This window comes from Amblyomma maculatum, chromosome 6, assembly GCF_055883805.1.
Source record: "Amblyomma maculatum isolate TAMU_Amacu chromosome 6, ASM5588380v1, whole genome shotgun sequence".
Classification (NCBI taxonomy): Eukaryota; Metazoa; Arthropoda; class Arachnida; order Ixodida; family Ixodidae; genus Amblyomma; species Amblyomma maculatum.
In genome coordinates, this window is record NC_139349.1 from 99,726,914 (window position 1) to 99,744,871 (window position 17,958).

Sequence of the window (17,958 nt, forward strand, 5' to 3'; positions counted from 1 at the left end):
TAGGGAAGATCGCGCCACCATGTTGCTCGCCAGCCACGCTTTGCACTCTTCCCGCACTCTTGTGCCACCAGCTCATATGATTACCGGTCGGCTGGCCAAGCATCCGCACTATATGCTGGCTGCGCAAATTTTAATACCCACAGAACGGACGCGTTTTTGTAATTACAGTTGTGATGGATACACTGTCGACTAAGTGTGCGGGACGTTCATATGAGTCGTCTTAGTCGTTTACAAGTGCATTCGGATGGTGCGTCTATGCCTGCTCCTGCTCGGCAGCCTTCTACAAGTGCGGGCGGTGCATGTATCGTCTTTGTCAAAAGTAACCAGAGTGCATGTTCTGCTTCTCAATCGTGTTAGCAGAGAATTCGTACCACTTCCGAAGCTGTAAATCTGCAAAGCAAAGGCGAGCTCTTGTCCTCACCTCTTACCAAGTTGTGATCCTCAGGGAATCCATGTTGGCTTTAGAATACAAGCGAGAAGCAAAACATGCAGCCGGGTTACTTTTGGCAATACGGTACGTCTGGTCCTTGGCGGCGAGGTACGCGAAGCAAGTCTGAAGCCGAGAAGGCGGAGACGAAGGCTAGGCAAGCAGACGTGATGAGGGTAAGGCGGCACGAAAATGGTGAGATGCGGACACGAGAGGCGGAGGCTACACGACAGAAACGTGTGCCAGACGCAGATGATCGTGAGCTGGTGGAGGCAACGCGGGGCAAGCGGGCCGAAGATACTGACTAGCTAACTAGGGCGGCCAAAGCCATGCGCCAGAAGCGGGCTGAATACACTTACTACCGAATGAGGGAGCGGATGCCAAGTGGCAAAAGCAGGCCATGACCAAAAGCCGACTGAAGAGGCTGAGTACCGAGCGAGGGAGGCAGACGCCTTGCGCCAAAAGTGAGCCGAATTACGTGTCGCAACAAATCCGTACTATGGACACATAACAGTGCTGTATCATGAGTAGTAGGCTGCTGTGCGGCTTGGAGCAGGAGAAACGAATGAGAACGCACTGCGAGTGGGTCCGGTTATGGTATCGCTTCGACCCCTGAGCGGAGCCTTTAGGCGGAGCCTGAGCGTTCTACTAATTTGTATATAAGATTATATTTTATGTCATATAACGAACACAATCAATAATGCTTCTCAGTAGTGACCGCGGGGTAGCATCGTACGGCAAATTTTGATGAGAAAAATTTTGCAAGAGTAATAACAGGTATAACAAGTAACTTTCAAGCCCAACATTAACGTTAGAACAAGGAACTCACTGCAGGAATTGTCGGATGCTTGCACATCACGACATTTCGATGTACCTATTTTCATTAATTGTGACAATTTGTACGAAATTTGCATATTTTTGTCCGGCAATTATGCGGTAATATTATGCAATGAAAATTGACATCTCGTCTTTCCGTAGTTAGTTAATTACTGATGTTGCGACCAGTATCTTTTGCAAGATTGACTGACATATAAGTAAGAAGGAACATGTGGACTGGTGTGATAACATATATACCAAGACCAGTTTACCCCCTCCCCTCTGCCAAAAAAAAAAAACAAAAAAAAACAAAAACAGGCATGATCACACGAGGAGAAAGGTGTGTTTCCCGCATTACTTCAAATTACATGAGCGACAGGAGAACACTTCGTCATTTACAATCACAAATAGGAGATCAACAAATCCGTAGGTTAGGACGGTCCTCGGCATGACAAGATAGGATGCTACAATCATTTGGAATCTCAAGCCCTGACCTTCGCAGTGACCACCAAAGAGGAACGCTCACCTGAATGATTGCCGGACCTCGTCGTCTTTGCACACTCTAAGGCATGACTGCAAGAGATGAGGCCTGACGTGATGGCGGCAGTACCTGTCCGGAAGGGTGTGACCCTGCATGTCCATGCATCGCACAGTTCTGGCCCGCCATCCACGACCACAGCTGCCCTCTTCCGGCACGCAGGGATGCCAAGGACCTGCATTCAGCGCCGACGACGGGAACTCGTTTGTGAAGACACTGGATGCTCTGACTAGAATTAGACCTTTCTGTTTAACAGAATAATATATTAGGCGACTTCGAAGTCATTGGCACATCAGTTTTAGAGATGGAAAACTGATGTCGTAAACATTGGCAGCGAGATGAAATTAAGGTTTATTTTCCGTATACAATGGAAACTGAGAACATTAAAAGCTCATAAAAGCTATTTACTACGACTATAAAATTCGCAGCGAGCAGTAGGTATCCGATCAATCGTCTCCATGACGCAAACTTTAAAAGTTACCTTCAATAGAACCGAGCATATGGGCGAACGGAAACGAGCTTACCTCTCCCTCTCAACTCAGCCCAGGCCAGCGATCACACAAAAAAAAGGAAAATCTGTTCACCACACCGCCTCGCATAAGCGAAATTTCCATACGCAATTAAGAGCTTAGCTTAATAACTTCAACGAATTCCCGCTGAAAGAGATACTTCTCGCATATATTTGTCATTTTAGATTTTGTGAGACGGGCATCACCCGTGTGATGCAGAACGTTTGTCAATGCGGACACCAATGGAACTGGGAGGAATATTTACGTGAGATTAAGAGCGGTACCCTTCTGTCTTTTACAACATTTTCGCACACAGTACACCCATGCAGGCTCGCAAAGAATGCTGATATTTGAAAAAGGTGAAAATCATCCCAGTTTTCTTTTTTTTTTTGTGCTACACATTTAAAACGTCATATGATTCGCGAAAATGTTATTCGTTTCTATAAATATTGGAAGGGTACTTAGCGTTGCGATTGCCTTCGAAACAGACGTTTTTCTCCGAGCAAAATGATTAGGGTAAAGATGACGAAATTAGGTAAATTATTGTCAAACGAGCATAGCATAAAGATAAAGCAAGCGTAGACTGGCACAACCGCAACTATGTGGGAATGTTATATACTGCCACATTGTCCTCCCTTTTAAAATCTTACCGACTTACAGAAGATGCCGTCATTTATGTGCACAAGACAATTCTGCCACCACGATGATGCTGGACTCGCATTCCCTACTTACTGGAACGACACCATTCGCTCTGTTCTGAATGCTTCGCCATGAAATTGAAAATATACTTCGGGGAGATTAATGCTATTTTCTCGCGATCTCTTTCATGGACCTCAGTTTACAAGTAGCATGTCTTGAGGTGCATCATTCAAAAGTAGTTGTCGTTGCAGAGCCGGTTCATCCTCCCATTGATACGTGGGAAAGGTACAGCCAGCCTTCTTCGCTTTGTTGTTCAAGCGGTGGTAACTGAAGCCCTGCCGTAGTGTAGCATCCTTTTTTACAACCAAACTGATCAGTGGTGTCCAGCGACTCCTCAAAACCTGAATGATATCATCGCGAAGGATTTCGTCAACTTCGCAACGGTACAGGCTAAAGACTATGGCGGAGATGACGGGAGTAATTAATTGCTAGGAAAGATCCAGGGCTTGGAAATCGATGTTATGTTTATCACACACCCGATGATGACGAAAAGCAATAGATGCAGCTTTGAAGAAGAGTACAGACCTGGTCTTACCGCATCTAGCCATTGAACACACGTATGGCTTAGAATTGTTATGCTCTCCGCTTCAAATACACAGCAGTGTCGCTGATACAAATATGAGCCTTTTTTTTTTCTAAAACACCTTATGGTCTTGTGCGCTCAAAGAGATGTTGCTGGATGATCTCTAAGGTGAGCTGATCAACTTGGCTAGTTACACCTCCTGCTGGTTCATCGGGTGGGCGAAGACCTCTCGGATGTCTTCTAGCTCGCGCAAAAACTCAATTGGAATGCGCTTGTTAAGATGTCGGTATTCTTCGTTGAAATTCGTCACCACCACTTGAGCTGGTCTATTCTGGAAACGGCGTCGCCTCTTGCGATGCCGAGTCCTAGGTACCAACGGAGACGCTTTCTCTCGATTAGGATGGCATGCTCAATTCTCCATCAAATGCATTTAGAGCAATGTAATGCTTAAGAGGTGTCATAAGAAGTATGAATTTGTCCGTCGATGGCTCAGTAAGTTTCAACCGAAGGCCAGTGATCGCTCGCTTTTCACGCACTCAGAACGTCTATGCCCAAAACCACGTTCCATATACAAACTGAAGAGATATTCATGTTCATTTACTGTAGATTTTCTTCTCAAGCCGAACTGAACACGATTACTCTAGCCCGGCTACCGAATTCATTGGAATAAACGCACATTTTCTGCTGAACCGAACAGTGATAAACCAAATTCATTATGAGTGGATTATTTTTCTTAATATTCTATACACTTGCGAATACCCGTACAAAACGAGCAATAGTGCGAAAAACGGATGCGATAGCGGCGACGCGGGTCACAAATCCTGCAGCAGGTATTCACCGCCGTACAGCCGTGTACGGGAGCCAATCCCGAGTCTGAAGTAGACGTTCCTTAGTTTTAGCAGCGTCTTCCCACTGGTTGAAAGCAGCGACACTTTCAACCTTGAGGAAACTGTCCTCCACGTCCTCAAAGAGATCCCCATGGAAAGACTTCGGTACCCCAGAAGTCTGCAAATGTGTAGTTTACAGGCCGGCGTAAAGCCGGCGACATTGCTATGTAAAGACACCGGATCTCATGGGGGTGGCTAATGGCTGAAGCTATGGATGCAGTCCCTGCAACAGTAGACTGAGGCGATGCATTGATGTGTCAAATAGTACAGGGCTGGCGTGACGTCTTCCAGATGATGTCACTTGCATAGGCGATCGTTTTACCTATCACCTCCACTAGAACATCACGTCCTCGGTGACTCGAGACACTGCCAAGCTGGATCAGCCCAGACACAACGGCTGAAAACAGCGCAGACGCGCAAGCGCGAGCGACACCTTGTCGTCCTACCACCTTCGTCGTCCTTCCTTCTTTAGTCATGCGCCCTCTGGCAATGCTAGGTGCCGATATGTTGACCACATGGGCGTCAAGTTGTCCATGTAAAAATATTATCCTCTCCACTGACGACAAAAGAAAAACTGGAGCCACAGAAAGCGGCGTACGCGCGGCCCCAGCTGTAAGGACGAGGAGGGGTAAGAGGAAAACACCTAATCCATGGCCTTTGACCCTCTGAGGAAGGGCCGCGTTTACGTTTCTTTGCTTATGAATTAAAATAACCTTAGCGCAGGCATTCCTTGATTTTCTTTGGTCTCCGGCCGGGGCATGCTCATTGGGCGCAAAAAACTCAGGCCGATTCACCTGTATTCCCAGTAACAAAGAATGTTGTCCTGCATCGCCGCAATGTAAGCAGAGCGGGGAGTTGTTGGGAGACGACGTCGCAGTTCTTTGGATTGATTGTCGATTGTAAGATTGGCCTGCAAGGTCTCCGCGTGGTTAAACCCTACTTTAAACAAGCCACAAACGAACGCGCTTGCACAGCTTGAGGGCAGAGGGTCTTAAATGCGAGTTCAAGTACACGAGGGATAGATTCTGTTATCACCTCCCATCAGAAAGTAGAAGCTTCGGCAGGAAGCGCCTACCCGCTCGGCCATGGCTGTGTTCTCGTAACGTCAGACAAACCGACTGTCAGAGGCACGACCGTGATTTTTTTTACACTCAGCGCTCATAACTTACCCTTCTGATTTCCAATTTACACTTTCTCCTTTTCAGCCACCACTCATGTCATTCTGCGGGCGCCTAATCAGTGCCGTTTACGATGCTTGCCAAAGCTTGCGTTGCGTGCAAAAAGATGGGTGCTGTTGTGCCCGGGCAAGCCGCTAGAATTACGCGCAAGCAAGCCGCTCGACCGAATCTCATGTTTCTCTTTTGAACACCCCTTTGCAAGATCTGATGCTGCTGCACAGGGCATCGGCGCATTGCCCGCAAAATCTTGAGAGCACTGGAAAAATTGTAGTGGAGAAATGCGAAAGCTTGAACGTTACTGCTACACACGGTACATCACACACCCCTTTTCGAAGACAAGCAGCGTTCCGTTGAACGTATCAAAGTTCACCGGCATTCCATAATTGGCTTAAAAGAAAGGAAGGGCGCAGCGTCTGTCACTCGAGAAATCCCGCTGCTATCCTCACGGTAGACATGGAAAATTACGATGTGCGTTTCACGATCTCGGGCATGGCGCAGTTCGGGAAAGCGCTCGACTGGGGAATAGAGGGATGAAGGTTCGATTACCTTTCGAGACAGGGTTTTTATATTTTTGATGATCCATCAGGGTGATTGACAAGTGGCATTCTGCGGTCTTCCGTGGAATTCGGCAAAGCGGGGTGCTTCTCGCGGACGCAAAGATAGACACGCTGGCGAGTCATGAGCGATTAACGGCTTTTGCCTTAAAATTTCTGACAACTTGATGTCAGTACCCTAGAGGCGAGTCGCCTTGTCAGCGCGGCACATTTGGAACGGGCGATCAGCGTGCTCGCAGATTGGACCTCTCGGGCTCTGCTCACATGCTGGCTTCGGATTAGACCATTTGAGTGCCATCAGCTTCCCAGACTATGAAGCGAGCGCACTGACGCTGGAGAACGAGATCTTCGCGGTCGTTCATCGAGTAGAGTGCCGCCCGCAAGGGACCGCGTCGTACACTCTCTGTGGCCATGGCTGTGCGACTACAGTTGTGTATGGCTAGTAGCTTCCGGCTCAGGAACCGTTCTTGTACTGTAAATAATGCCCTGTAAATAGTGTATAAAGAAGTCTTTGTTAATATTGTTACGTTAGGCGATGCATGCGCTGATATGCGCATAAGAAGGAAAAAGAAGGATCTGAGTAGTTTTGGGCGAAGACGTTCGAGCAGTGTCGGCTGGTGCCTTCAGGAAAGGCCTGTTCTGTGAAAGCCTTGTCTCCCGTCTCCGCTCTCTGAAACCTCAAGCTGAACTACCCCCGTAACAATATATTCGATGCTGACTCGGTAGCTCTCGATCAAGAAACGGGTGACGAGAGCTACGTGCCCATCCCCTTCGGCACAACAGCGCATGGGGCACCCTGTACATGTACGCTAAAAGGAGCCCTGAAATGTTGCTTGCGGTAACATTATAATGCAAGAAATGCACAGAGTTGGTATTTTTGAGTATTTAAGTCAAACTTGAAAGCTTTGCGTGGACACTACAATTTACAAATAGTTTTGAAAAACCGCTCCCTGCTACCGCTCGCAACCGATTTCGGCGATGCATCTCCGCACGCAAACATCCCAATGACGTCACTGCGATTTGCTGGGCGCGCCCCCTCATTGGACGCTTCCATGTTATGCGGGCTGGAGGCGATAGAGCAGGGGCTTTATAGGAAGGGACGTTGTGGGGCTCCGTATGGATGTTTTCTTGTTTTTTCTTTCTCTCGTTCGCCGGCGTTGCTTGAATTAAAAAGAGAGGAGAAGCATCACTTTCAACCGGCAATATATATTCGGGGCTAATGAGGCTAGTGCAAAATATTTTCCTTTCTTTTTGGTTGGTTTAGTTGGTTTACAGGGCGCGGTTTAACGTTCCGAAGAAACTCGGGCTATGAGAGACGCCATGTTGGAGGGCTCCGGAAATTTGGACGAAGTTGCTTTTTGGCGCCTTCCTTTCGCATCCATCGACAAGCGGCCGCTGCGGCCGTGATTCGATCACGCATCCTTGGGCTGTAGCTGAGCGCCCTATAGCATCTGCACCACCGAGGCGGACTTGTCAATTTTTTACAAGGGAGGAATTTTCAGTATGGTTGTGATGTTAGCGGTGTGGATTGGCCCTTTGAAAATTGGCGACAAGGGCTGCCTACAAGCAGCCATAAAATAAATAACAATGAAGGTATATCCGCTGTGCTGTAGCGGCTGAGGCACGTCCAGCATCAGCCTCCAGGAGGAAGATGGCCAGCAGCAGCGCTGTCAGCAGAGGGCTCGATCCCAGCGGCCAACACCGACGCCTCCGCCAGGAGGCGCTGCTGCGCCAAGTAGGAGAAAGAGCGTGGCCTCCGGCCATCCCCGATGATGGACATAGGGCGCCGTCGCCGTCTTTCGCGCTGCACAGATACGCTGCAAAGGCAGGTACCAGACATTGGCAGTTGTTTCTAGCGGACAGCTTTCATATCCCTTTATTATCCTCGTTGAATTTATCTACAAGCTGAGAAACCCAAACGTATAGATAAGAACTAAGCATTGTGGCTGAGCGAATGAAACGGCGAAAGCGACTGTTCTATTCCGCCAACCACCGATTCGGTTATCGTAGGACATTGTGTCAAACGCGTGACTCCGTGGCATTCCCTCATGTTTCCTTTACCGTGCCCAGCCATTGCCAACCGCTGCGCTATGCTCTCTTTCCCTTCCCTGCGTTCGCGACGCCGAAGGCGCTCCGGTGCACGCAACTGCCAGAATATAATTGCGCAGCACCGAGAGGAGGTGATGACGGGTAGGCGTTGCTTGGCGTCCCCCTTATCCCCTAGCAAGAAACGCAAGAAGGAAGATTATAGCGCGTTTCGCTTTACAAATTAGCTAGCGTCCCATGCAACATTATGTAAGGGACGCAAGGGTCCAGGACGCGGTTCCATTGGAAGGAGCTGGTGAAACTGCACCGCGGCACCATCTAAGGAGGACTCGCCTGATTCGAGATAAGGAGGAGCGCGTGAGTGCCCTAGCATGCGTGCAAGCTTCACGCGAGCTTCTCTTCGCGCAGGTGTATTCCGTCAGATTTTGCTATGGAGGCATTAATTGCCTCTCTTCGATATTGATGGGAGATTAACCTCTTTGAAAACACCTGTTCATCTCGCTCATGAAACACAGCATTTATGGCCGCCGGAGTATGAAGAGCACCAAATGTAGATAACGCTTCCCAAGGGGAGATTTAACAGCAGACTGGGAAAAGTTGACTGTGTCAAAATTATTAAAATAAAAATCATTTCCATTAAATGCACGGTTCCAGAGAAGCGAATTTCGCCCACTGGGCCGAATCCATGGCAAGTGCCGTGTCGCTCTTGCGCAGAAGAACGTGCAGCAGACGCTTTCAGTAGATGGCCAGACAGCGACACCTCGTGGAAAATTCCTGGTGAAAAGCAACTCGCGCGAAGGTGTCAGTCAGTACACGTTTACATGCAAGCTAAGACGCATGTGAGCCCCTCGATCTCGAATCAAACGCAGCACCATTAGAAAGCGCAGCTCAGCAGCTTTCCCTCATTCGGCTTGTGAAGCCGCGTCCTTGCCCTTGTGTCCTTGACAGTACTCAACTGAGCGTCTTTAGCATTCGGTTTCCGCTGCCGTGATTAGCTCACACATTTACCGAACTATACCCAGACACAGAAGTCTTCCTGCGGAAGCACGTCATGGATGTAGAATGCGAGTCAGGCTATGTCAGAACTCAGCAATAACGCGTATTTTTCTTTTGCTTCGATTTTATTCAACACCAGCGGTTTTGCTGAGGAACAATTTTCGCACTAATGGCAGCATATAGATGATCTCAATATATTGATTCAAAACAAAAGGGTACCACTATCAAAGTTTTGCGCTCAAGTTTCAAGGACCTTTATACAAATTTACAGCGTCGCTCCCACAGGAACCCCTGAAATATATCGCCGTCATTGTCGGCAGCTTTCTGATGTATCACGTTGGTCGGTGGCGAGTTTAATGTCGCTTAAAGCGGCGTCAAGGCTGCCTAAAAGCGGTTATGCATCTTGCTTTTCTCGGATGACGCATTAGCCTACTTCCTTTTGTGTATAGAGTGAAACTTAGGCAGGCGGTACACGAATTGCGTATGCAAGTGAAATATCAAAACATATAAAACGTTGTAACAGAGAACTAATTGGAATGAGATATCGCCTGTGACAATAAAAAGCGCGTCGGGGGTCCTTCATTATACAATTTGCGCTTATTAGGCACCTGCAAACCGATAGTGCGCATGCGTACAATTTCAAGGGGAAAATGGCAGACGCCATCTCGTAAGTAATGTTCTGCCCGACCCATAGGTTAGCAAGAAGCGCCGCGCTACACTTTACACATATTGCACTATATAGACTACGTATGATCGCAAAGATTGGTGCAGCATTAACCGTATGAAAGCATAAGCACGGTAGTTTTTGAAGTTAACGACCCAAGATGGACTGTAGCCGGCGGTTATACATCCGTAATGAACGGCTCCGGATCAGTAGAGCTACGACAGAGCACATATGTTAAATACGCTAACCACGACCATGAATTAAAGCTGCACCGGATAAGATTACATAGTAGCCAGGGGCGGACCAAGTTTACGGCTTCAGGCACTCGGACCTCAGGCACTCGCCGAAGCAAAGAGCAACCAGAATTTAGAGAAAACTCAAAGGGAGTCTGAAATGACTAGAAAGGACACTGATAAACGTTTTGAATGTGTACAACGAATGCTTCCGAGCGTTCCCCCAAGATAAAGCTCCTTGGAACAAAGGAAGCGATTTATTATTAATTGTTAAAAACTGCGTTTTTTGAAATTCGTGGGCTGCACGGTTCTCGCGTGGCGGGGAGATTTGAAACTATTCTGCCATGATGTACATACTTCACCAATAAAGAGGGCGACAGTATGCCATTAGCTGCAGCCACGACGGCCACTTAGTAGGGGACACACTTCGGGTAGCTGCGAAAGTCATCTGCTTGAGTGCTGCATGCACTGCATGCACAGCATGCGTGAACCCCTGAGCTTGAAGCTTCGGTTCGCGATGTCAACCGAGAAGGTGGTGGCGTCTGACTGCATGAAAGTGCGCGTCAGCGCAGGAGTACAAAAAGAGCACGAGCTGGTCCGATTCAACACCGTACCGATTGTACACTCCTGCTTCAGATCATATTTCAGGATCATGTTATGATCGTGCTTTCAGCCACGGAAACCGCGGCTCCGGCAGTCGAGTGGGTGCGCGTGAGAGCCTGACGGCCGCTTAAAAGCCCGGTGCTGCTCCGCATGGTACCGGACCACATAGGAGAAGCCTCAAAGTCTGTCTTTTCTGGGCTTGTCCGAGCAGAGGCAAGACATTCTGGCGCCTCAACGACGGCGGACGCCACGGAGGCGCGCCCTCCTCTCCTGCCTCCTCACCCCGCGGCGGCAAACCCACGTGCTGGTTATTAAGCCTCTTGGCCAACTACAGCGTCCGCATTTGACATTTTGGACACCAACGGCTTTCTGGCCTCATAAAAGAAGGCGCTCGGCCAGTGGTCAGGCTGGTCGGGTGAGACCCGACGAGATCGTCGTGAGGGTCGTCGCGTGCAGTACTGCGCGCCTGGAGCGGACGTGGCGGAGTCTTCCTGGCCGTCGCTGTACGAAGGCAGTCGCGTGAAGCCAGTAACGTCCGGCCCCCATGCTGGTATTGTTGTTCATTGTACCTTGACTGTAAATATTGTATAAATTTATCTTTCGTTCACCTCATCGTGCAGACCTGCAGCCTTAATACCCGGACGCGGACCATAATCGTAACAAGCGGCACATAAAATAGATGGCGTCAACCTTCATGAACTGACCAACAGCGCAGCAACAGCGTATACTGTAGTTCTGTCTCGTCTTTGTAGCATCGATCATTTGTGCTGCGTGTTGATAACTAAATACAACGTCCGTCAAAAAAGGCTTGCCCTAAGCTGCATCGCAAAATTTCATAAATTCGCACCGGTTAGGCGCAGCACCGGATGCCGCCAGGTTGCCGAGGAGATCCGCGAACGCTGTGGCCGACGGCACTCCGAACATGCGCTGTTCCCTGGTCATCGCTAGGCCTTGATCGTTTGGCATGGAAGCCGCGAAGGACAATGTTTTGAAATCGGCCGCTTCGCGGCCTCTCTAGCGAAGCCGCTCGCATGCTCCTGTGGGCGATTCTTGCGTGCAGCTGCGGAAATCGATGACTACCTGCGCTGCCGAGCTGCATGTGCCGAGCTGCTTTGCTAATGTTTTGCGCTGTCGATTGTGTCTCAGACGATTAGTACACATTAGATAAAACATGGGTTCACGTTACGCATTGGGACTTTCTAAACAATGTGCGAAAAACTTAAAAAAAAAAACACACACACACTACACTACCCTTTTTGTTATCTCAATTCTTTAGCCTCGCGGACGAGTAATTCGTGCTCACCTGTAATCCGATATTCAAACTTTGTAGCGATATATTGAAATGATGTCCGGGCTCACGCCGACTATACATGTATATTCCATTCGTTATGCTCCACAAGAGATGCCTCTCGGCGACCATCATGAAAGCGCTTCTAGTTAAAAACGACGATGACATGTTTGCACGCGTACAACTCACACGCTCGTCTGCCAGCATCAATGCCGAGTCGTTGCTATCGCGTCAACTCAGCGAGGAGACCGGCCGCCGTTGGTCGAACCGTAGAAGGCGGTACTAAATCTACTGACACCGGATGCTGACCGGCAGTGCGAGAGAAGAAATGGGTCTTGTAGTAAGCCATACTCGGCAGGAGTGCACGCTAATTTGGGCTCAGTAGGACAAAGATATGACTGGAAGTGCTTCTCCGCGGCGGCCGCTGGTGTGTGTGGACAGCAGCCAACTCACCTACAGGCATGCGCTCGCGATCGACTCGGGTCGATCGGGCTGCGGTCGCACACAATTCCGAAAGGTTAAGAAACTGCAAAAACCGGCGACCGAGGAAGACACCAGACAAGGATGAAAGCTATGCAAGCGCAGACGGGAAAGGAAAGGCAGAGACCGATGGAATGCGTGAGTGACGCTCGGGAAAACAGGGGCGACAACAGGAAGTCTGCGAACCGAGCGTCACCCGATAGCGTTTCATGGGCGGGGCGGAGTTCCCGAGCTTTTTTCTTCGTTTTTTTTTTTTTTTTTTTGCGTCTCGCAGTGCTGAGTTGAGGGGGAGAGGAGAAGCCCCATTTTTAATCGCCGACATATACGGCTTTAATGGAGCTAGTTGAAAACTCCTTGCGATGAATTGACTTCTGAGGAAATACCTATATCTCGACTGGTTTGATTTACCTCATTTCAAGCATTTCATAGTTCATTTAACATGTTGAACTGAAACGGAAAGCTTTCGGGCTTTTTTTGAAGGGCCCCTGTCCCTGAGTGAAGAATTTACTGTTCATATAGTGCTTATTCAGTAATCACTTCGGTTTAGTCACGTTCGCGGCTTTAACGAAACGCCAACACAGACGTCCTCGGCGCATTCTCCGCTCTTCTGGTAAGGCGTCAATCCAGGAATAGGGATCACAGGCTCGTAAGTAAGTGTTGCTATTGATCAATATCCGCCACATCGTATCAGGCACGAGACTTAATATTTGCCGAGCAGCAGACGAGGTGCCCTTTTAAAGCGAGAACACACTGACGCCATTGTGTGGTTTGAGAGACAAAACTATGCCCAGCCGTCGGTCAATTGCCTAGCGCAGCTGATTTCACACACACACACAAAAAAATGGTGAGACAGTTACTGACGCCCATTTCTCAGAAAACCGGACGCGTCCAGCTCAGCACCGCTGTCTGGATGTGGGCAAACGGTAAAAAAGACTCTCTAAAATCTGAGCCATCTGTGTTCATTTACGTGCAATGACTTCATAAAATGCGTTTTCGCATTTCGACCACATCAAAAAGCGACAAGTGTCAATCAGAGAAGTTCGAGTAAGCAGTCTGCATGGAGCCAAAGAAAATAAAGCCCCGCGGAACAAAAATGCGAAAAGTAACAAACAAATAAAACCAGGACAAGAAAACAGCGGAAGCAACCACAGGGAGCCGAGCAAGTACGGAACACTAAAAGCTAAATGCTCTCATGTCGCAAAATTGTTTAGTATAGCTTTTTAATTTTAACTTCGTATACTGCTCTACCATTCTCACCGCTTTTTAGTCCATCTTGATTTATTTCCCCTATGCACGTTTTGTGTAAACCAGACAGACTTATTTCTAACGACGGACTCACGAATATGGTGCCCATTTCTCTTCCTCTACTGTAGTAAAGACGCATGCCGCGCCGGCCGTGCCTCCCGCAAGCCCTCCGCGCCAACGATACGGTGGATCTCTTCCGCCAGCGCGAGACGAGCGTGCTATAATCTGTTTCTTACTTAAACAATATGCCGACTGCCAAAAAAAAAAAAATCTTTCTTGCAGATCGCTGGCCCGTGTCGTGCTGTTGATAACTGCAATACAAACATGTTTCTCAACGCTGTCAGCGGCCGCCGGTGCGGCGCGCGGCTCATCTTTACACACTGGCTCCGCTGCTAAGGCGTCACCAAAATTATCTTTCCGTTATCCATACAGTGGGATCGCAGTGAGGCAATTCCACGAGAGACCATTTACTCTAAGGCTGAGCAATTACAAAGCACCGTCTTATGTATGCCTTCAATGCGAAACAATTTAGGCCTATAGCGACGACTAGGAAACAGCGCACGGCGAGAATTGTCGTCCGCCGCGCCAACGAACGGCGCTGCTTTCGTAAGTGCGGCAAATTCATGGTCTTCTTTCGTGGTGCAGCTGAGGGCGTATGGTTTTAGACGTTCTGTTCAACAACACGCCGTGCAAACGATGCTGCTACAACAGGATGGGTATACGCTGTTGCTCCGCCATCGGACGTGCACCATGGTCGCATAAAAATGTCGTTGGATGGTACTCTAAACCCTGCTTCTTTCATGCGCTATTCTTGAACCATGGTGTAACTTGGAATTACGTTGTTGAAGAGGGGCAGCATGGTCGTAAGCTTTCCGCACTCGTGCACCGACGCACCACAGACACGCATGCATTCGAGAGGCTCGGATGCGATAGAAGCAGTTAGCGGCGTAACCACTGTGAACGCTACCCGTGCCTTTATTGCGAAATGAAGGCAGCGGAACATCGAATATAAGTATGCAATGGCGAGAGAGCGTGCACGACATGAAATGGGTCGCATTCATGGTAAATCAATGCGGCGATGACTGGAAAGCATCTCTCGTAGTTTCTGTATTCCGCGTTCGGTACCTGCCCGTACGGTTCATTAGCTGTGCGTTTGCGTGCACAGTTACCATTGCAGTTATAAACAATATTACTGACAATATTACTGAAAATATATGTATCGTTAAAGATACAAGGGATGCATCCTCACAGTTAACTCTGACAATCGAGTTCGGCCAGCGGAAGCGGAGTGCAGTTCCTCGCAGTCGCCTCGGCCGTTCCCGCTGTTTCCAACAGCTTTCAAGTAAAACACTTTCTAGCACCAAGGTGTTCAATAGCTTTCACGAACACCGCGAAATAGCCCTTTTACACTACCGCAACCGCAGCATCAACAGCGTACGCACAGCCCAAGATGGCGGCAAGGGTAGCCGAAGCGGACTTTCCCAGTTTGGCTCATACGGGGCGCCATCATCAAAATAAGATGGCTGCGTCCAGGCATCGAAACTAAATTCGTCTATACTAGATGCCCGGCAGCACTCAACCTTTTTGTTACCCAGTTGGTATTGTTGAGAACTCAGCTTTTTTAGTTTACGAAGCTAGTGTAACATGACACCGCACAGTTTTCTTGCATGATCTTGGAAGCATAGTTAGAGAGTCAAAGAAATTCATTTATATATGACAAAAGGTTTGACTCTACGGTCGTGAGACGCCATACAGCACAGCCCCTATACTCTGTGCAGTTAAGCTATTTTATACACCGAACGTGCTGCGGACAATCTTCATAAATTGCACCAAAAACCTGATAGACAATTTGAAATACGTTTGCGAGAGAGAAAAAAAAAAATATATATATATATATATATATATATATATATATATATATATATATATATATATATATATATATATATATATATATATATATATATATATTTGGCTTACCGGAAAAATTTAACCTCATGTCATGGGGTACGTTGTTCAAACTCACTTCTATTTGGCACTCAAACTTTCAGAGTAACGTCACTGTGTGCTTCGGGAGCTCAGTGGTGACTGTCGCGACCAACGCAGGGCAGTGGCCGGAATCACCAGGAACAAATGCCGATCCCGCCTACGTCACCGGAGTCGTGCGATTGCTCGCGGAAAGAAAACGGCGGCACCGGAAGGGTACGGCTTATCTTCACGGCAGCGAAACTATAGTGAACTAGAATAGGGGTAGTGGGTCGAGAGAATGCCCGCGCCCATGAGCGCATGAAGTAGATAATTTAAATCTCGGGCCTCCGAGGGGCGGCGCTGCGGCACCTTTCGCAAGGTGCAGAGTAGCATGTCGGAAGCTTAATTAAACTAACCCCATCATGACATGTAAAACAGCCTCTTATACGCGGTTGTGCAAGTGTGGTTTAGCCCAGAAGCTGCTGTTTCGTTATAGCGGCCCTCTTGTCGTTTTGGAGCGCCTGAGGGACGTGAACCATGTAATTTCACGCCGCACCGAAAGTGGCCGATGCTCACGCCGGACCCAGGTGGTGCATGTGGCTCGGCTAAAAAGTTTCCATCCCCGGCACCTTCCTTAAACTGCTTGTCCTGGGGCTTCGTCTGCGAGGGGGGAAGTGTCACGTGCTTCGGGGCGTCAGGAAAGGAAGAAGAGGCTGGAGAGAAGAAGAAGAAGAAGCGAAAGACACAGTGGTGTATGCTGGTGTTCCTTGCGTGACTCGCAACGCTTTAGACTACCAATAAACACCCCCGTTACGTACTGAGTACGTGACAATATCACACAGTTGCTTCTCAAAGGCTTCAGCAGACTCTTGGACTAGCGGTTCTCATCACGACCAACCCAAAAGGTAAAAGCACCACCAAAATACTATTCACAGCTCGAATGGCCCTATGGTTGCCAATAGTTAACTCCAGAAATTATCTTCTGTTTTACTGTTACTGTCAATCCAAAATAAACAAAACAATATATTGTCTGCCAGCTATCAGTTTTACGGCGCAGGTTTATTGCACAGTTACGGATGAGATAAAAATTGTTCTATCCTTTCAAGGAAATTTTATATTTGTTCTTTTTATTATGTTCTGTGATGCTCCCAGGGACGTACTGCATTTTGCAGCGGCTTCCAATCTCAGGCCATAAAGAAACACTCACCTGAACTAATCAATAGAGGACAAGAATACGCTTTATACTACGGCTTTATTTTTACAGACGAAATAAATGATGCATTAAAATAGCGCTGACCGGCTGTAGCTGTTTCCGATTTTCACAAAATAGCGAAGCGTCATACATTTTCGCCGGCGAAAGCGGACTGCTTATAATGCTCCATTTGCCTACTTATGCGTTGCCTACTAGGGCTCCGTTGAAAAGAAATGACAGTGAGAGGTCTCAAACGGGAAAAACAAATGTTCCACCGTTGTTCAATGACCTTGAAGATATGACCTATATGTATAACAGTTTCGAGAAACCAAGTTTCAATGATTTTAGAGCGTTCAAAAGATTTTGCGCAGGCGTATATTTCACTTGCGCACAGAAAAGATAATTAGACATCAGCATTCGGTATGCTTCGGGATGGGAATAGTATGTTTTGTGTTAGCATTATAAAGAGAAAAGTTTAGAGTATAGAAGGAATGAGAAACTTAGAGTCAAACAGCCAATCCTTGAATATGCATTGCCGCTTTCGTAGGTGTTTTGCGACAGAGAAGACCAGAATTTCGAACTGCTGGCACCCTTAATATAATAATAGTAATAATAAACAATTAGGGGACAGGACAGGTCACAGTTGGTTTATACCGGCGTTCATGAATGCAGCTCTGAAAACAAAACAGCGTCCTCTTTAAAATTTTGCCTGCTCGATAGCCGTGGCGTTTTATACGATCTTAGCAAAAGAAACCAGCGCATTCCTGGCACACGGACAAAGAAAGAGACTACAGCACACAGTTACTACAAGCATAAACTACCACATTTCATGTTTTTACACCGAGTCCCTGACTGCACTTTATGCGAACACAAACATTACAATATATATATATATATATATATATATATATATATATATATATATATTCAAAGGAAATGGTATATATGAGCGTAAAGCTACACCAGCTCAGCACTTCATCAGATATCCCAATTAATGGCTTGTTTTCTTTCCAGCCCCCGTTAACCCTCCAATTTTTCTCCGTCCTGAGAGTTTGGCATGGTTTCAGCGTCTCGGTAGTAGGCGAAATATTGTTTTTCATACCAGCCTCGAA

At 47.8% G+C, this 17,958-nt stretch overlaps 1 protein-coding gene across 1 annotated transcript in view; it reads right to left on the reverse strand.

Annotated features, from left to right (window-relative positions):
* Positions 1 to 15,766, reverse strand: part of LOC146186401 (thrombospondin type-1 domain-containing protein 7A-like) — a 119,546-nt gene extending 103,780 nt beyond the window's left edge. Inside the window, 3 exon segments of the mRNA XM_084608040.1 lie at positions 1,770 to 1,956; positions 7,718 to 7,948; positions 15,667 to 15,766. Of these exon segments, the coding sequence (XP_084464166.1) occupies positions 1,770 to 1,956; positions 7,718 to 7,948; positions 15,667 to 15,685 (437 nt within the window). The 5' untranslated portion in view covers positions 15,686 to 15,766.
* Positions 15,767 to 17,958: the final 2,192 nt, after the last annotated feature.